Source organism: Carassius gibelio, chromosome B9, assembly GCF_023724105.1.
Source record: "Carassius gibelio isolate Cgi1373 ecotype wild population from Czech Republic chromosome B9, carGib1.2-hapl.c, whole genome shotgun sequence".
Lineage (NCBI taxonomy): Eukaryota > Metazoa > Chordata > Actinopteri > Cypriniformes > Cyprinidae > Carassius > Carassius gibelio.
The window spans coordinates 7309963-7331628 of NC_068404.1; the positions used below are offsets into that span (position 1 = coordinate 7309963).

Below are 21666 nucleotides of genomic sequence, written 5' to 3' on the forward strand. Positions count from 1 at the left end.
TAAGGCTGAATATCTCAACTTTGAAGGCCGCCTCGATTTGGAGGATCCTTGAAAGGCTGCCTTCATTTTGTTTCCTTTATTCTGCATATTTTAAAAAGTGCATCAAGTGTATTCTTCACATTCCTACAATCACGCACAATCCTTCGCACACATTCCAATTTATGAAAGAAAAAAGACAGAAAATAAGTCGCAATGATCTTGCCCAAATTCATTATAAAATGCAAGGCAAGAAATGTTTTTCCTTTTTTTGTCTTTGGATATGAAGGCTTTTGTTTTCTTTTGTTTTGTGGAAAGGTCAATCACACAATGTTAAACTGCATTTGACATGCAATTCTCATTCACTAGAGTGCAACAATAGACAGTCAGTTTTAATAAAGGTTTTTTAATTTTTAAACAGTATTTATGCGTCATGACTAAAGTGACAGAAACCTTTATGAAAGCCATGCAGATTTACCTGACAGTCTCATTCTAGCCTTTAATGCTGAGGTGGAATCTAGATTACACACACACACACACACACAAAAAAGGTACAAAACTTTCACTGGGGAGTACCCATTTAAAAAGGTGTCCACTTGAAGTACCAGTACTGTTCTTTTAAAGTAACTAATATATACCATTTAGGTACAACCATCTCAGTGATTTTGTACCTTTTTTTTCAGAGAGCTTACTACTACGAAGAACAGTCTTCTGTTTGAGAAGCACCAATCTTAACTGCTGTTGTCTGGTCAGGAGGCAACACAGAGAACAAAAAGAGCAATATGAAAATCACTGTACAGTATGAGCAAACATTTTCACATTAAAGGGAGGGGGGGGGTGAAATGCTCGTTTTCACTCAATATCCTGTTAATCTTGAGTACCTATAGAGTAGTACTGCATCCTTCATAACTCCAAAAAGTCTTTAGTTTTATCATATTCGTAAGAGAAAGATAGTCTGTAGCGATTTTTCCCGGAAAAACACGACCGGCTGGAGGCGTGGCGTGTGGGCGGAGCTAAAGAATCACGAGCGAGAGTAGGCTTTTGCGTTGAGAGCGTTTGGAAGCTGTGACATTACCGTGATCCAGAATCAGATCCAGAGGCTGAAATTGAACAAGAACAGCATCAGCAAAGGCGTCTCTATGTGGTTTGTACTGAAACTGTATATATTTGCTTAGCAGTTTTGGAAAATGACTAAGTTCCACTTTATGTCGTCTTTTTTTTTTTTTTTTTTTTTAAGGTGTACATGTGGAAAGTGCAGTTTGATGACAACATCGCATGTTGTTTACTTGATGTGCTGACGCGCTGATAGCTAAGTTAACAACACAGAGATATTTGAAGCAGTTTTACTCACCGCCTGCGGTTCCAACACACGATCGTGACCCTTTTTCGTTGGGATTGCATTATCCTTAAGAAATAAACGATGTGCAAATCCGGTGTCAAACTGTGCCTTGTTTGTAAAACAAGCATCTTCAAAATGCAGGGGAACAAACACAAGCACTTGCACAACTCCGTTGATGCTCTGTAAAAATAAACTCCATCCACTGGTCCCTTAATGCTGTTTTTTCTTTGGTAATCTGTGCAGGGTTGTCTTGCCCTGGCAACCAAAAACACACTCCTTTTGTGACTTTTCGCGACGCTCTCGCTCTGATCAGTGATTGTCTGTGCTCAGCCTCTCAGTGCTCTGCTCTACGGGAGCGTGCGCTCTTCCAGGAGAAGTGCCCTCAGGACCCATATAAGGAAATTCCGCTCCATCTAACGTCACACAGAGCCATACTCGAAAAAAACTTTCCGAAACTTGTGACAAACCGGAAGGAGTATTTTTGGAACAGAAATACTCCTTCAAACGTACAACTTAATTTTTGAAACTTTGTCCATGTTTAGCATGGGAATCCAACTCTTTAACAGTGTAAAAAACTCAGTATTCATGAAATAGCATTTCAGCCCCCCTTTAAGAAAACACTTCACCTTTAAGATCAATGTGACTTTTTGAATGCCAATTTTTTTTTACATCGACTTCCAATAGGTTTGTTTTAACTATTTTTCCAGCAGCCAAAACAAATAAATAGATTTTCCGGCATCCAAGAATTCCTCCATAAACCCATTATATGTCAAAAACAGTACATTTTGCTCCTTATTCAAACCATTATAACCATATTGCAAAGACCATGTGCCATCAGGGAAATTATTTTTCAGTATATACCAACAGAGAAAATGTGTCCATTGTTCAGAGTTAGCATGATTTGCATGAGCCTACTGCACTATGCAACAGTTCCCGAATACTTGTCACAAAACGAAGTGCTTAACAAAGATGAAAGGACTGACTTCAGAGAGAGAGAAAGTATTCCCCAAACTCTGGGTCTGAAAATGCCTCAATACCTGACAAAAACAGTAAGGGAAGAGAAATGGTTGGCTTCATAACGCATGCTTCTGTATTAGCAATTGACTTTATTGAGACACAGCCACCAGTACTTGGCTGAAACAGAGAAGAAACCTGCTTTTTCCAAAATAAGTTGTTTTGCTGCTGTTGCTGCAGTTCTGTAAAGAATATGAAGCAGCTTTGATTAGAACACCAATAGACTGACAACTACTTGTTTATTTGTGCATAAAAAAACTTTATTTTATAAAAACTTTTATCCTACACTATCAAAATGTGAGTCTTGTGCCAGCCATTTCTTTACTCCAGGCTAAAATGACTCATCTTTTGCCCTCATGTCATTTCAAAGCTGCATGATTTTCTGCTGGAAAACAAAAGAAAGATTTCTTTTTTCTTTTTTTTCTGTATGTCCAATCTGTGATGTTTTGGTGGTGCAAGGATAAATGTTTTATGATAATGTTTTCCTATGAGATTTTCTGGGGAAAAATGCTAAGTTTATTCAGTATAGGTCCATTTTACCACCATCTGTTCTGTTTATGTTTTTCCTGAACAAAAGAGGGCATGTTATGAATGGAGGATGTTATATTAAAAAGGTAAACAATACAGTACATTACATCAATGCCGTAAACAAATCTTTTTTTTTTTTTTTTTTTTTTTGGACGGGGGATCATTTCATTTGAAGAACTTAAACAATTCAAGATTTAAAGGTATTTAGAAGAAAAAAGAAAGGGAAATACAACCATTAAAAATGTAGAATTTAAAGTAATGAATCTGAACTATGTGTAAGTAATATTTTATGTTAAATTATGTATGCATTCACACATTCGCTAATGTAATATCCGTATGTTTCTTGTCTCATTACTTCTTCACTAATGAACTACTTGTGTCACATAAGTTATAGCCTATATGTAAAGTAGCAAAAAAAAAAAAAAAAAAATAGACATCACTGGATGTTGTTTAGCAGTGCAGAGGGTTGTGGGTTCGATTCCCAGGAAACACACATACTGGTAAAAAATGTATAGCCTGAATGCACTGTAAGTCACTTTGGATAAAAGCGTCTGCTAAATGTAAATATCAAATGTTTATATTTACATCTTACTTCACACACTTGACTTGTTAAATATTAAGTATCATTGGTCTTAAGTGAACAGTGAAGTCTGGCTTCTTTGATTGGACTGGTCATCTCAATCATGTTGACACTGGTGAGCGCTGTGAAACCCCCGAGGCAGACCAGCACAATTTGGCCATTTCTAAATATTGGGTGGATTCGTCCACCTCAATGTCTGGTGGTTATGGGATTGCATTATTTGCTCTGTAAAATGAAAATATTGCACTACTGAGCTCGGATTAGAGGTGATTAGAATTAGGCAAAGGCGAAACGCTCATGGAGACGGCTGGGAATGCTAACTCAGCAAGACAGGTAGAGTGATTTTTGGAAACTGCCCATTTAATTGGAGACATTTTACAGTTTACCACAAGCTAAACAGGGAGGATGAGACCAATTTACTCATGAAAAGGGTCTTACTGTTGCATGCACAAAGAAAATCAAAGGCCACTGACAGTGACAGTCTGACCTTTTCAGCATCAACAGCTCTGCTAATTAAATTCCCAAACCTTCATTTTTCGCTTTTTCTCCATTGTCTGGAAGGCTGCTTGACTGTTGAAACATGATGCTTCTAGTTTACTCACATATTCTAGACTCTGGGTGAATGGAAACATATGCAAAATATGTACATATCTGAAAAGGAATTGTATTATGCATCATGTAAACCAGGCAAGCAAACTACATTTAGCTCCTCTCCGTGTAACTTCTGATTGAAAAATAGGTCACTTAAATATGGAAAAACTAATGTATGTATATCTAGAGGCACAAAGGTGGCATCCTCTTCAAATAATAAATCATTCACTTTATTTCAAAGGAAAATTTATCTTCACTGAAGTAAACTGTACTTTGGAAACACACTGTAACTTTTAGAACTCTTTAAATCCAGAAACTTGCTTTTGATCTTGAAGAGAGAGAGAGAGAGAGAGAGAGAGAGAATTTATTGAAACAGTAAGCTGCTAAAGTGATGTTCACGTTAACTATTATGGCTGTTTTTGCTACTAAAAACACACCAAGGAAAAGGTTAAATAATACAATTATGTCATATGATTTATGTAGACTGTTCCTGAGTTTATAATGAAATACCAAAATAAAGATGTTTTGCATTATTCTGTATCCTTAGAGTTCCATTTGCACTGCTGTTTTGCTCTGTTTCATTACAAACACAAGCATGTCTCATTACTAGTAAGACTCCATGATTGGAGGCACATATTAATGTAAACTTGAAAAAAGCCATGGAAGGGTGACTGCAAAAGCACATCTGTCCTTGCACTTAGCTAATGCTGATATTTTACCTATATCCTGTGAAGGTAATGACTGTGTTTTTGCTACAGTTCTGAGCGATGCCAAAATGTGTTTACCGTGTTTCGCTATGGTAAGCTGTAATTAATGACCTTTATTTAGATCTGTCGAAAAGGATTTGGCGGGAAACTGCGTAGGCTATTTCAAATGCAAATTGGATATTTGTATGTATTTCATATAACAATAATGGGTGTGTGCTAGGCTACTAATAATATTTACAATTATATCGTATAACACGGTTTTTATTTTATTTATTTATTTATTTTGCAAAGCACACATCAGCCTCCTGAATATTTTATACTGCGAGAGAGAGAGAGAGAGAGAGAGAGAGAAAGAGAGAGATGCATAATAGATAGCGATTACACTAACTAAATTTACCTGTACCAAGCAGTCGCTCCGTCTAGTAGCTCATTTAGCTGCGCACGTGCGTCAGTATGAGCACGAGCGCTCGTGTGCACCTGTGAAAGACATTCATCTGAATCGTGAGGAAAAAACATCACATTCCAGCGTGAGCCTTCCAGAGGAATGCCTTCATCCCAACACATCACATCACAGCGTAAGTCATTGCTTCATTTTAATGCTATGCTGGTGTTTAAACCAGAGGTTTCTGGAAGTTCCTCTGATATTAACGACGGTTTAGTGGCGCCTTTAAAGTTGTATCAAGTTTGCGCTGTTGCCTGGTAATGGCTTGTTGCCAAGTAAATATTGTTTAAATAAACTTGATTATTGAGACACAGTAAGTTTGTTTTGGTTGTGTTTATTTATTTTTTGTTAGTTTTTTAACTCAAACGAATGTCTGCTTTTCAATTAAAACGATAACAGTGCACATCATTTATCTTGCTGTGTGTTATTTTCTGTTTCCAGTCTCCTGCCCTGTCTCGTGTGAACAGAGTTTTATGAGACATGATTTTATCAAATCTGTGATTATCTCATTCTTAATCTGAATCACTGGAGTTTTATGATTAAAACATGTACTGTACTGCACGTATAACTAGCCCAGATGCTGGTTTAATGATCGTTTTGATGGTCATTGGGAATGAATGTTGTCAGATAGCTGTATGAGGTGACTGATGTGTGCTTTACACATGCACAGAGTATTCCTATAGAAATCCACTCTGAACTGATTTACGACGGATGCATTAATTGATCACACAAATACTGCTACCAACCTACAGTATGTGCATGGCAACATTAAACAGTGATAAGAGAAAAAGCAGTGAAGCAGTGCACAGAAAATAAGACTGATTGGTCCTATTTTAAAGTAACCAAAATATGCAACAGATAATACTGCTATATATATATATATATATATATATATATATATATATATATATGCAAACACAATAATCAGGTTTACATATCTTTCTCCACTCCTTTGCTGCATATATAATTTAAATAATTTTGGACTGCTGGGAGACAATATAGACTGTTGTGAATATTGAATATTTAGGTCCATATTTGGTGTTTTCCTGACCATGTGAGCATGTCCTTTGCTATTTATAATCATGTCTAAATTCCACACTACTGTATATGTCTCATTAGCATACTGACCAGTAATGGGCAAATTTTGTTTCTGTTCATTAGCATATTGGCTGATGAAGTTGTTCTTGGTCATTTTTCTTTCTTTTTTTTTTACTCCCCCTGACATGCAAATGATTGAAGAAGGGTTTTTCAGGATCCAGAAGAAAAGCCTCCATCTTAACATACAATATGAGAACACTGTGTGAGTCAGTATTTCATTTTTATACAATTACTGGAGATTTCTGGTTATTGCTAGTTTTTGCTAGATGTAATTGGTGAATACTGTTTTCTTTCATTAGCATACTGGCTGCACGCTTGATACTTTACCAATTGATCTTTGCATTTCCTTCTTACATGACATGCAACTGATGGATGAAAGTCTACCTCATACCCTCTATATCTCACCACTGTTTTAGAGAAAAGAAAGAATTCTGGACTTCATCCAGAGACAGTGAGGCACAATAACATATGTTGTGCAAGAGTCATTTGTCAACAATAACGGATACTGTGTTATGCACTGGCAACTCTCCGTTCGGGAGCATTTGTCAGCATAGGTTTAGAGTGCGAGGAGCTTATGGACTTTGTCTTGTCATTTCACACCAGTCCGAGTTTCTGTATTGAGAACAAAGCCTTGGATGCAGTCATATGTTTAGTCTAGAGAAGTGTGTGTGGAACGGTCTCTGTGTTTTTTGTTTTTTCTTCTCACAGTGAACAGTTTTGAAATTATTAAAGATCGTGTGCAGAGAAGCGTAAAGGGGCTAGATCTAGGAATTACACTATATTTCCACAGTATTATATAAAGTAAAATAGCCATTTTATTCTTAAACAGATTTATTATTAATTATTAGTGTAAAGAATATTAATAATTAACATGAATTAATTAATTGATTAATACTCCGAAGATCGCTTTTCTAGTATAAAGAATTTAATGTAATGCAATATATATATATATATATATATATACACACACACACACACACACATGTTTGGTTCCATGATTGTATCTTTTTACTGTAAAGACATGAATATTCACATTGTTAACATTTTAAAAGTTTATAATGGTTTAGTTCAAAGATTGCATTTTCACACAGCTCAGATGTTATGTGGTTTCACAGCTGTAGGTGTAGGTATTATTTAGCGAGGCTAAAATCAATGAAATTCCTCCCCAGAGACGTCTTGGAAACTGTGCTTTTCTGTGAGCACCAGGACAAATTGTGGACCGTGTTCTCGGATACAATACCAGAGGTATCCAGAAATGGCCATTCTAACAAGACAGGGTAATAAAGCCACGTCCATTGTTTCAGTTCACGGCATGTTTGCATAAGAGATGTAATTTGCAAGACTGCTTTGCATCACTTTGATCCAAATAAATGGCCCTGTTTAGTATCTTATTGTCCCAACACCTTCTCCACGGCTGGCATCATAACTGAAAACAGGAAGCATATTTTCCCATGAAGCACCTTCTGAGAAACACAGCGGATGTAACAGAAATAGCATACAATCTCCAGGCATCTCTTTGAGTAATAGTAATTGCATTGTTAAGTGCCTCAGCTCAAGTTTGACATTGTTCTAACAAAGACACAGGGACTTCTTTCAAGAGGAGACCATTTAATGGTTATTCCTTTGACACAAAGAATGGCAGGTCAGTTATTTTTCTCCCATCTCAGACGGGGCATATGAGAGCATTGCCATCACTTTAATCAAAATGCAGCTGAAGATGTGCAGCAGTCGTTAAAGGGACAGTTCGACAAAATGACATCAAGGTCATTATTTACTCAATCTCATGTCATTACAATCACATATGGGTTTCTTTCTTCTGTGGAGCACAAAAGGAGAAATGTTGAAGAATGTACTCGCCACCCATTTCCACATTATGGATTAGGGAAGGTAAATGCTGAAATATACAATGTTTGGACATACTGACAATATCTCATCTCAATATCAATTCATAGCTATAGAAACTATGATATTTTTAAATCCTTTATATCAAATGTGTTTATATGTGCAAATTATACCTAACTACTTTTCAAAATTACTTCTCAGCATTATTCAAAAGATTCATTTAGAAAGTTCAAATCAAAGAGTTCAGAAGATTTGATCTAAAAGATTAAGTTCAAGGAATCTAAAAGCCATTGGAATTTATTTGAATTAGAATAATTAGAAATGATTTGGTTCAACAGTTCCAAGGGACAAAAAGAAGGATTCTGAATATGTGGTTTACAACACAATTTTATGGTTTGTTTTCTTGCAATTTTAAAGTTAAAACTGCCTTGTTCAATGGCAAACAAAATAAATATTGTATATGTAATGGGTTAACAATTGCACAAATACTATTTATTCAAGATTTTGAAGTGTAGTTTTGTTTAAAATTATGTATGTGTCCATAAATGAAATACAAATGGATTTTAGATACTGTAAATGCAACAGTATTGTACATTTTACTATCTGTACAAAGGTAAACAAATGTATGTGTGGTAAAACCAAATTTACATACTACTCAAATGCTCATGAGATCTTGTTGGATTTCCACATACATCCAAAAATTGTGCCTTGACATACATAAAAAAAATGTAAAAAAAAATAATATTTGACATCAGGAGGGTTATGGCCAATCATCATTGACAACATTATTGTCCCAATGCAACAAGTTTGAACAAGCAAATGTGTGAATGAGTGCTACATTTTGGCTTGTTCTTCACACAAATCACATGACTTCAGAAGACTTGAGTCATATGGAAAATTGCTTTATGATACTTTGATGGTGGTGTGCACTGGATTCTCATTCACTTTCATTATATGGAAAAGAGTAGTGAATGCATTATTCAGAATTCCTCTTTTTATGTTCCACAGAAGAGGATTTTGAAATGACACGAGGCTGAGTAAATGATGACAGAATTATCATTTTAATGAAGGTCATGCTACTGTATCTCCCCAAACTCCAAAGTCTTTCAGCAAAGACAGCATATATTGCGAAGAAGCACTTTGTTCCCCTCAAGTGGTGAAGGAAATTCTAAAGCAACCGTACAATGCTCAGGGTACCTCGTACTGTATGTGTGCTGCCTCATTCAGTGTTTGTCCTTCAAACGCCTGGATCTTTGTGCTTGTAGAACTCATAATTCCCATTTCATTCAAAATGATGACACGTTCAGTTATCATCATGATTTTTGCCATTCTCTTGTCATAGGAAGATATGCAGAATGTAATTGAAAGCAGAAATGAAGCATGCATCCCTGCTTTCAAGTCTTCTCTATCAGTTTCTTAGTCCATCATTTTCTCAAACGCCCCTTTTTTCACACTTTATGTAAGTGTAATTATTCTCTTTCTGTCAGATTTGATACTGCCTTGGCTCTGATGACATCACTCGTTATATTACGCCAAGTGGCACCGTTATCTTTTTTCATTAGTACCTGCTGTGAAGAGGAAGTGTGTATTAAGCACTCTCATCAGACATGTCATTTTCAGACCCAGTGCTGAGAGGCACCTCACTCAAAATGCAATTAGAGCTCTTTCTGGATTACAGGGACATCAACAGGTGGTGCATCGTGTCTTGAACTTCATTCATAGCTTAGCATCTTAGAAATGTGAAAGTTTATACAGTTGATATCAAGTATTGATGGATGTTGCATAAAGGTACCGTATTACTGAATCACTTAGAATAATACTATTACATTTGCCTTTGGCTATTTCCAGCTGTTATCTGAGGTGCCTGTCATTCAAGCAACACTGATCATGTAAATGTAATATACCGCTTATTTTAATATACAGATATGATAAGCATGTTTTTTTTTTCAGTTTTAGTCTAAAGTCTTTGCCAGAGTTTTACAACTAAGTGACAATTGGCTACAGTTTGCTACAATGGCAGCTGAAAATGGTGCTGTTTTATATTATTGACAGTATATGGGGATATTATTTCAGCGTATTTAGTAGAATATTATCAGTGGGGAAAAAATAATCAACATTTTTTGCATTTTAATCAACATTTTTACTGGATGTGTGGAGCTCTCCTCAGGTTTACACAGGTGAAGCTCATCACATTAAATATGGACATCATATTTGACAACCTGGAGTTGTCAATATCTTTTTATACTTTGATCATTTTATCTACTGATGTATAATTGAAAACTCAAACTTTTTGTGAAATGTTTTGCTTATGCTGTCTTAATCTAAAGTATTTTAATTAGTGGTGGGCCGTTATCGGCGTTAACGTGCTGCGTTAACGCGAGACTCTTATCGGGCGATAAAAAAAATATTGCCGTTAATCTATTCTCAAAGTTGGGTTGGGAGCTGGGTTTATATACTAAGTGAGCTATGATGACTTAGACCTTGATATTTTATATAACCGACTGGCTGAGGCCAGCCTAAAAACATGCTCATGAAGGTTGACGGGTCACTGCTGCACATCGTCATGAAAGCTTATCTTTTTCACATGTTTTTAAGACATACCGCTTCTCGATTTAAACATTAAAGGATCCAAACACAAGACGTGGAAAAGCTGAACAGAGCAGCTGGTTACTCACGCGCTGTGTTCGTTGTGTGGAGAGTGAGAGACAGCGACCCTGAACCGAGCTCTCTTCTGCGAAGTTCTCCTCGAAGTCCCTTCTGCACCGGAACGAACAAATACAAATCACAGTTTGAACAAACAAAAAGATGTGAAAGAGAGCTGCTTTAATGTTAATCCAAGAAAATGAATGAATATCACTCTTGACTGAATTAATTTGTAGTTTTAACAGTCAAACCAAAAATTATTCAGACACCAGATATATTTGATATATATAGCAAAACTGTAATAATGTGAGAAATGTTGAAGGTTTCTGAATAAATGTAGGTTTGATTGTATATTTCATTTTTACATTGAAGTCTATCCAGTGCTATTTTACATTTAATTATTTGGTTTCTGTAACTTGACACCTACAAACTTGAAAAAAACTTAAACATTTTGTAAATGGCACAAATAAATAAAAATAAACGTACATACAAATTAAACAATTTTAAACAGGGCCCACTGGTACAACCTTCACCGGGACCCCGCTGACCCCAGCTATGGCTCTGCTCACGCCTGTTTCTCACATACTCCGTCTGCAGTGTGTATGCAGTCCGTGTGCAGCACGGACTCGATGTGCTTTCACACAGGACGCGTTTGCAGTTTGCTACTCGGTACATAAACGATCGCTGCACTGCTGCAGACGCAACGCTCCTGGAACGCAACTGGAATCAGTTAACATGGGTGCGTAAAAAAATATGAAATGCACTGCAGATGGAGTATGTGTGAAACAGGCGTACGGTTGTTTGCACCTTGTGCAATGTGGAATTAGTTTACAGCTTTTTCAAGCACTTTGTGATGCATTTTGGAAATAGGAGATGAGCCCCTTTTCTAATGCACCATCTAGCTTGATAAAGCCCTTCTCAAAGACTTTCTGTTTGTCAATTTTATTTGCGTAACATATATTCTGAATGCCTTCGGCAGAATTCGAATGAGCCATTTTAATCTAGATTAATTTATTAATTTGAAGATCACAGTGAGATTAATCTAGATTAAAACCACTATATATATATATATATATATATATATATATATATATATATATATATATATATATATATATATATAGCTTTCATTTATTTTTCAGTTTAGGAAAAAAACTGATTATCCTTTTTTTGATTCATTGTGAACTATAATGCAAGTCCAGGGTTCTCGTAGCATGTCTTTCATGTGTTTTTTGAGGTTGAATTTAAATCAAATATACTAACCCTTACTTCTTCTGATTGTGATGTCTACATAAATATTGAGAAAAGTATGGAAAAACATGTTTCAGGCAACAAACCATTTATAGAAATTAAGGCGCCCTTAACTGGTTACTAATGGGGTTTGATGGTGATCTAGTGGAAAAGCTTGAGACCACGGCCAAACAAAATCTCACTGAAAGCTCATTTTTGGAGATATCAACCTCAAATTTGGAACATCAGAATTTTGGTTTTGATTTCTAGCAATTTTAATGGAAAACATGGTTGGTCAAATATATATTTTATATAAAATATAAATATTTAAATTATTATAGTTTATATTTTCATAAACTTAAACTTCCATTACTTTTTTGTTATATAATCTTTACAACTTTTTTATTAAAAAATAAATTTAAAAAAGTCCCATCTGATGTTTCTAAGAACTTTCCTTTTAACATTAAAAGTGTTGAATGTTTGTGTAAAGTCTGATAATTGAATTAGAAATCCATGCTGTAGAAACTGCTGGAGGAAAATTATATTCGATTTAACAAGACAATAAATGGTTCCAGCCAGTGTTAATTTCGTTGACTAAATATTTTCGTCATTATTTTCGTCACGAATATATTTTTGCGGACGAAAACGAAACGAAAACTAAAATAGAAGGCACTGATGGAGACTAAAACTATGACTAAATTGATTGACATTATCGTCAACGAATAAAGGACGAGACGAAAATAGACTGTGACGAAAATCAAATCAGCAGACGGGAGAGATGCGAGGAATGAGCAAAATAACCGGCAAAACAGAACAGACTGCATGAGAGAAGAGAACCAATCAGAGCCTGACTTATTGAGACGTGAAGCGAAGGTCTTCAGTTTTTAAATGAGCTCCCGGGAAGACGGCATTCGAAGATGTGATGTCTAAAAGACCGACAAAATGTCCACAGCTCACCTCACGTTTGACGACGAACAAAACAAAACAAAGCGTAAAGCACGCAGAGCGCTCATTCGTGGCAAGAACACAGCCAATTTGAAAAGACATTTACAGACGAGCCACCCGGACATTTTCTCAAATGTAATTTCACAACGATGTTCTTTTGTTTATTGAGCTAAGCAAAAGTGGAAGACTGCAGTGCATAGATGTTGTAGCATTAAATATTACGAACTGAAAAGTACTGTAAAATAGCCCCTTCTTCAAATTAGATGAGAGCACAATACTAATACGTAATATCATGATAAATACATTTGATTAATACTAATGTTTAGTATATTTTATAATGTTCTACTTGTTGACAATATCACAAATATTTCTATATTAGTCATGTGAAACATGAATGTTCACATCCTATCATTATACATACTAATCTAGCAATATTGTAGTATTTAAAACATACAATATTGTTAGACAAATGAATACCTTATAAAATCTTGTTACTTTTTTATCCACCTAGCTGCCAACTTATTAAATATTTACTTTAAATGTATGCACTTATTGTTCAGCTCAGCTGTAAGCTTTAAGGTCCTGGACCTAACTTTATTTTTCTTTTATTGATGGTCAATTGGCAGCTAGTTATTGTTTACATTATCATGACAGTGTTTGTTGCTGCATAAAAGCTTCTGAATCGAAATAAAGACACAGTTGTGTTGAAATAAAGTTGAATTTGTGTTTTATATATTTTGGTTAAGTTTGTTTCCTATACCAGCTGTAAAAAATTGTCTAGTAAATCTGTTATTGATTTTAGTCTTATTTTAGTTGACTAAAATACCAAGCAATTTTAGTCGACTAAAATACCAAGCAATTTTAGTCGACTAAAATAAGACTAAAATTAAAACAAATCAGATGACTAAAACTTGACTAAAACTAAAAAGAATTATAGTCAAAAGACTAAGACTAAAACTAAATTAAAATTTCGTGTCAAAATTAACACTGGTTCCAGCATATCACAAAATGCTTATTCAGTGAAAGAGATATACATTTCATCTATCAGATAGGTTGAACAAAATGCTACTGGCGTCTGTCATTTTGTGTATGAAATGCATTAAAGTGTATCTGCACTTAGGGTCACGCAGTTCATTTAGTCCATGAAATTACATCGTCAGGTTACACTTGGCGGCCCGTAAAAGACACACTGATAGAGTTTTGTGTTTGTGTGGGTGAATCTGTTGCTGTGTATGCATGTTCATCAGTCACGGATCATGGAAAAAACACATTGTGATGAACATCATGTTTATTTACCAGCTGTAATGCTATGGTGGTTACCAGAGTATTTTTTTTAAATGCAAAACTTTGTACAAATTCTACCTTAAAATCCCATGCCAGAATACATGAAATATTGTCAGTGTATTTTTTTAAGTGAATATCTGGCGACCACAGCTAATATATACATATATATATATATATATATATATATATATATATATATATATATATATATATATATATATATATATATATATATATATATTTTTTTTTTTTTTTTTTTTTTTTTTTTAACAGGAGTTTTTACAGTGTATCTGTTGATTTCAGGAATAAAAGTCACATGAAATGTAACAGACAGTTTCAGGAAGCTCCAGCGTATAAATATTGCAACATACTTCAATGAAGTTCTTATGCCTTTTTGTATTATTTCTGGCAATGTCAGTGTACTCAAGAGATCTCTACACGAGAGCGAGCAGAGCATGTGGGGTGAGACGATGAACAGCAGAAGGCAAAAGAAAGTTTGTTCTGTAGAAAAGAACTACTGAAAGAAGCACAAAAGCAGAGATTTATATTCTCATGTATATATGAGGTAAAAATGCAAGAAGACTTATACTCCCACAATGTTTACAAATATCGATTTTGATAGAAGGTTACACTATTTTAAGGTGTCCTTGTTAGAGTGTAATTACACATTTACATACTGTGTAATATTAATTAACTACATATACTCATGGCCGGAGCCAGGCTTTGAAAATTAGTGTGGTCCAGGGGGTTTCTATAATAACCCCCTTATTATAGAATTGTGCTATAATAAACCCTATAAATACAACTAACACTTGAAAAGAGACAGAAATGTGGATGTTTTTGGAGGGATGCTCATTTTTAAATCATACCCTATTTATTGCATCAAAGTTTGTTAATACTTTACTACATTTATGAGGGGGGTAATTGTATCAGTTGTTTATTATTCATGCCAACTTTTTTCTCCCTTTCCACATCACATCAGAAAAGCATTTATAATCATTTTATTATTTAGAAAATGAAGTAAATAATCAAAAAGTTGAAAAAAAGTATTGGGTAGAATGTAGGGAGGACTTTATTGTCTCAGTAAGGTGGCATCCATTTAATAATTTGAGTTTTATCATGTACTACAATATTGAGGTGCAGATAATAGCCACTATTTGCAGTAAGTAGTCTAAATAGCGTAAAAACCTGCTATTGTAGCATTTAGCTATTTTTGATAACTGCCAGACTAATGCCTGTGATGCAATGTTGCCAGATATCGCTATTAAAATAAACAAAAACCCATAAATAAGTAAAATAAACCAAAATTATTTCAGATATTTTGGAAATTAGATAAGATAACGTTATTGCTGACCTTAAACCACAACTTTCTACTTTATTAACTTTCTAAAGTGTCAAATTAAGTGGAAAAATTTGTCAAAAAACGCTAACAATAGCTGGATCTGGCAACACAGGCTGCGTCTCTCTCTCTCTCTCTCTCTCTCTCTCTCTCTCTCTCTAGCTCACAACTCTCTGAAGACTCGTTCACTTCAGAAGCGTCTTGCAGCGATTATTTTCATACAACAGACGCTAAAAATTCTGAATTATACTCTGAATCTGAGAACAAATGTTATTTTTGAACATGAATTTACCGAGGTCTGGACATCACAGATGACAAAGGGTTAGGGTAGGGTCATTTAAGATTTTGCAGTCTTTTGAGAAAAAATATGAATGACACATTAGGCATTCAGAGGCATTTTGTCAAATAAAATGCTGTTTAGTATGAGCATGTGTCTCCTTCTAATAGCACCTGTCACTAAAACAGCTAGAGACAGATATCCATTAACGTTCCCATTCATCTCAATGGCAGTTGCTTGGCTGGCACACGCACCACCCAGAAGTATGTGAAATGAAATAATCTGCATCGTAAATATCATGTGACTAATTACTCTGGAGCTGCAGGAAAACTGCATCTGATTGAATCAGATTTATGATGTGTCCAAATGTCTGATTAGGAAATACAGCATGTGAGCTATGAAGAGGAAAACTTTAAAACTCAGTCTCAGACTCAATCTGAAAAGTTTTCTCATCAGTGAAGAGCGTTGTCTGATCAATATAAGCAATTTAACAACGTGGCACTGTGTCATTGAGTTAAATAACTCCATTAGTTGCACAATCAACACAATCCATTTGCTGAGAGCCTGATTTCTGGTGCTTTATATATACATTCATCAGTTTATGTTATTCATATCATATATTCACTCTTTTCTTCTGAATTTTCAGCAGCCATTACCACTTTTTTTCAAACATTTCTCAAATTTATAATCTAATCTGTCAGACAAGGAACTAATTCTTCTCATACAGAGACAAATTCCATGGTTTTATCTGTTCTTCAGATAAACTGACTTTTCACCAAAACCAACCTGACTAAAACAGCAGCATCATCGTGCTGGCAGAGAACGAGCTTGTAGAGTGTTTAAAATCAATTTTTGTTGTATAGCTTTGGCCTTTTCCTCAGAAAGCCTGTCCCTGTGAGTCACTATGACAACCGTATTCTCACAGCCAGCACTAACACACAGACACACTGCCAGTGTGCAATGAAATGTGCTTCAGTACAACCCTTTCTATTACTCTGTCACACTTTTAAGCTCATTTCATAGACATGCAAAATACATGTGCATGTGTGTGTGTGTGTATTATAATATATTGCATATTCTATTAATCAAATAATCATGAAAAATAGCAGCCTACAAACTAAAATATTAAGCTTTTAACTATTAACTGTTTTAAACGATTATAACAAATGTTTCTTGAGCAGCAAATCTGCAAATTAGATTGATTTCTAAAGAATCATGTGACACTGAAGATTGGAGCAGTGATGCTGAAAATTCATCTTTGCTTCACTAGGAAAAATTAAATTTAAAGTGCAAAACTAAAATAGTATTTCACAATATTACTAGATTTTCTGTATCAAATAAATGATGATAAGTAGCCTTGGCAAGAATAAGAGACGTCTTTCAAAAACATTAAACAATCCTAATTATTAAAAAATGTATTAACCGTTTCTACATTTATGTAGTGCTATGCTGACGGTAGCAGATTGTGAAAAAGATGTCAAACATTACACGAGTTCAAGGGACGGCAATAAACGATAAAATAAAAAAGATGTCTGATGTAATGAAAATAAGCAAGTTGGTCAAACTAATTGCTGTAGTGAAGAGAAAGCATACGGAGAGCTCATTTGTCTGGTCTATGTGGCTTTCTCCAGCCCAGTTTCCTTTTAAAAGAGAGTGAAAATTATTTTCCTCTTTAATTAATGGTCTCAGCGGCACTCACAACATCTATTCCCTCCCATGCTCTGCAAGCACTGTCTGACAAACTTCCCTTTGACATGAACACTCTTTTTGATCTTCTTCCCTTTCAGATGATTTGTGGCAAATGATGGCATGGACCACCTTGGTCAGGATCTTTGAGCACAATGCTGTGATGACGTGCAGCTCGCTTAATGCACATAGACACAAGCTGTCTGATGAATAAGCAGCACTTCTGCAGGTATGAAAAGCCCGGCATGATATTTCAATGGAGTAAATCAGGTGAACTCGGAAGTGTTCCCTAGTTAAACAAACTGAACACAAGAAATACAATTATTTAATGACCATGAAGGCCATTAGATTGTTTCTTTTAATGTGATTTGCATAGCCTTATCACAGTTTTCAGTTGATTTCTATTTGGACAAAAATAGTATACAAAAGTATGATGACTTGGTGGTTCAATAAGTGAGTCAGATGTTTGTTGAATTATTCAAACTGATAACTGGTGAATCATTAAAAGTTGTTGTAAAACGTGAAATGTTGTGGTTGCGTGCTGAGCAAACAGTATAAAAGAAAGTGTGTGGTCTTTGGTCTATTTCAAGCTTTCTGCTTATGATTACATTTAAAAAAAATCATAAAATAAGATATATGTGAAGCAGACATCAAGCTACATCAAGACTTGCTCCATTTAGGTCTTAATAACCACACTGTAAAAAAAATAAAACAAGAATTAAACAGTTCACCCAAAAATATCAATAATTACCCTCATGTCCTTCCAAACCTTGATCTTTGGAAAACACAGATTAAGTGCTCAAATGTTTAACAAAGCACAACTAAGCCACATTGTATCATACACACAGCAGATTTGTTTTATTTCCTTCCCAGTGATTCTGTCTGTCCTCTTCTGTCCTAGGCATGGCATCAAACGGCACATATGCAGGCAAGCCCTTGGACGTGATTATCCTCTCCCTCACACTTTCACTTCTTGCTGTGCTGACGACGGCCATAAACTGCTTGGTCATTACAGCCATCATCGTCACACGCAAGCTGCACCATCCCGCAAACTATCTCATCTGCTCACTGGCCGTGACCGACCTTTTGGTGGCCATATTAGTCATGCCCTTCAGCATCATCTACATTGTGATGAACACGTGGGTCATGGGTGAAGTCATGTGCAACATCTGGTTAATCGTGGACATAACCTGCTGCACGTGCTCCATTCTGCACCTCGCAGCCATCGCCGTGGACCGATACCGTGCCATTACAGACGCCGTGGAGTATTCGAGAAAGAGGACATCGCTACGGGCCGCCATTATGATCAGCGTGGTGTGGCTCCTCTCGATAGTGGTCTCTCTGCCGCCAATGCTGTTGAGACGCCAGGAAGAAAACACATGCATCATTAAGCACGACAACATCGGCTCCGCGCTTTACTCCACATTCGGGGCATTTTATATCCCGCTAATACTCATTCTCATTCTCTACTACAAGATCTACCGGGCAGCCAAGACTCTTTACAACAGGAGAGCCAGCTGCCTCAACAAGCCGGAGATGAACGGACACATGCTTCCCAAGTGCAGCGACATGGAGCCGACGTCCCCGGACACACTAAGCCCTCCAGAGAAATCAGTGTCTGAACCCTCCACCGATGGGGACAGGTCACGCATCACTGTGAAAAGCCCAAAGTCTCGGTCTCGCAGAGAGCGGTCTTGTAGAGAGCAGTCTGTCAGGAGACATCGCATCTCCAGCACTCGTGAAAGGAAGGCCGCCACCACTCTGGGACTCATTCTGGGGGCTTTTGTCATCTGCTGGCTGCCGTTCTTCATCCATGAGGTGATTGTTACCATCTGTGAATCCTGCAGTCTCTCTCCTGAGATGACCAACTTTCTGACTTGGCTGGGCTATCTGAACTCTCTCATCAACCCGCTGATTTACACCATCTTTAATGAGGATTTTAAAAGGGCTTTTCAGAAGTTGATCAAGTGCAAGAATTATCTCTAACGCCAATGAAGGGATTGTGTCACGTGAACTGAAACGATTACACTCAACAAATACAATGTTCAAAGAACTTAATTAAAAGAGGGATTATTCTGCACAATTACATTTAGTCTCTGTTGCTGTTGAAACAATTAGATAATTTATTCTCACCAAAAAAAAGTTAGTCTTGTACAAAGTAATTTTGCAATTATTTGACATTATTTGTCTGAAGAATTTACTCCGCTTTAAAACAATATGTGACCTGCTGTTGCTGGAAAAATTAGTCACAATGAGCAAATAAAAAAAGAAATTCGTTATTTTTACATTCTTAAAAGGCACCTATTTTGCCCTTTTTTTCTTGAGATAGTAGTAATGTTCATCTTGGGTGTCCCCAGAATGTGTCTGTGAAGTTTCAGCTCAAAATATCCCACAGATAATTTATTATAACATCAGGAAAATTTCGTTTTTGGGTTGTGTCAACAAAAGAGCTGTTTTGGTGTGTATCACTTTAAATGCAAATGAGCTGCATATTCCCACTCCGTCTTCAGAGGGGGGTGTAGTGCAGGGGTCGCCAAACCTGCTCCTGTAGGGCCGATGTCCTGAAGAGTCTAGCTGTGTGAGGCAGGTGTGTTGAGGCAAGTTGGAGCTAAACTCTGCAGGACAGTGGCCCTCCAGGACCGAGTCTGGTGACCCCTGGCGTAGTGTATACAAATAATCAGCTGGTAGAAGCACCATGACTGAGAGCAAGAGAACCGTACAACCGTACATATGGACAGAGTGATTTGTTTTAATGAGAATTAAACATTAAGGAGTGGGTGCATTTTTATCATTGTACTGTAGGGTGGTTGTGATCAAACACTGCCAACACATGTATGTCCAAACAGTGGAATTTACATAATAGGTGCCCTTTAACTCTTTCCCTGCCATTGACGAGTTTTTACGTGTTTTCACTGTGATACCCTCGGGGACGCTACTACACATCTTCTGAATGAGTACAAAACCTCCTGAACAAAAACAAACGTGAACAGGATGGAAAAACTAGCGATCTCTTATATAAACCGATACATATGAAAAATAATGCGATCATCAGCAAAAGACTGCATATAAATAAAAAATGCATAATATTACAGAGTAAAATGTTGATACAGGAAGGGGTATATGTCTGTGCAAGCTTTGGAGGTATAGATGGAAATAATTTACAGGATTTAAGCTTTGATAATCGTACTGAATATTAGCCAGATGTAGTTTTTGACAAAAATGGGATTTTCTTAAAAGTATTAGGTTTTTATGAAACCTACCTATATTCAAGTTTTGAATAAAAAAAATGCTTTAAGCTAAATGTATATATATATATATATATATATATATATATATATATATATATATATATATATATATATATATTTAGCAGAGGCTATGATTTTTAATTTTTCGTGTATTGCATATTCAAATATTCATACAGAAAAATATACTGGAGTCAGATTTGAGTAAAATCATGTAAATCACTGGCGGTCCCTGGCAACTTAAAAAAAAAAAAAATTTAAAGTTAAAGACTATCAAAATTATGTATGACTTGTTGGAATGACCGAACTACACCTGTTTGAAGTCAATGGAGTCAGTAAAGTCAGGTTCAGGAAAAAATTAGGTTAAAGGTTTTTTTTTTTTTTTTTGGAAGGTTCCAAAGCAAAATCACCTAGCAACATTATTTAAAACATTATTTTCCTCCAGTTCTTTTCTTAATAATTATTACTATATTTATTAATAATTACATTTTAGTTATTTTTTATTTTATCTTAAGAACTTTTTTAACTCTAACTTAAGAACAGATGCAAAAAAAGAACAAATATAAGAAAAAAACAAGTGTATAATGTATTACTTTTTTAATTTTACATCTAAACAAAAACATTCAAGTTAGAAAAACAAGTAATAAAATGTAAAAATCTGTTTAATCATTGCAAATAAACTGCTTATTTAAACTACAAAAGCAGTTCAGTCAAGAGCAGTGAGTGTTTCCCTCTTCTAAAGTTAATATCAATGTGACAGATGACTTATATTAAGACTTGCTGTAATGTACGAATCTAATATAATGTTACACATCAGATGTTTTTTCCCCAGTAGTTCCCCAAAAGCTGACTTGCGTGAAAACTTAAATACTGTAATTCTGTGGATACTGTATGTGTTTA

General features: G+C 35.6%; 1 protein-coding gene across 1 annotated transcript; it reads left to right on the forward strand.

Annotated features, from left to right (window-relative positions):
* The first annotated feature begins 5127 nt into the window (after positions 1-5127).
* On the forward strand, positions 5128-19604 carry htr1fa (5-hydroxytryptamine (serotonin) receptor 1Fa). Its single transcript, XM_052565572.1, has 3 exons — positions 5128-5310; positions 17623-17750; positions 18423-19604. Exon 3 carries the CDS (start codon positions 18425-18427, stop codon positions 19505-19507), a length of 1083 nt encoding a protein of 360 aa, XP_052421532.1. The 5' UTR covers positions 5128-5310; positions 17623-17750; positions 18423-18424; the 3' UTR covers positions 19508-19604.
* The last annotated feature ends 2062 nt before the right edge of the window (positions 19605-21666 follow it).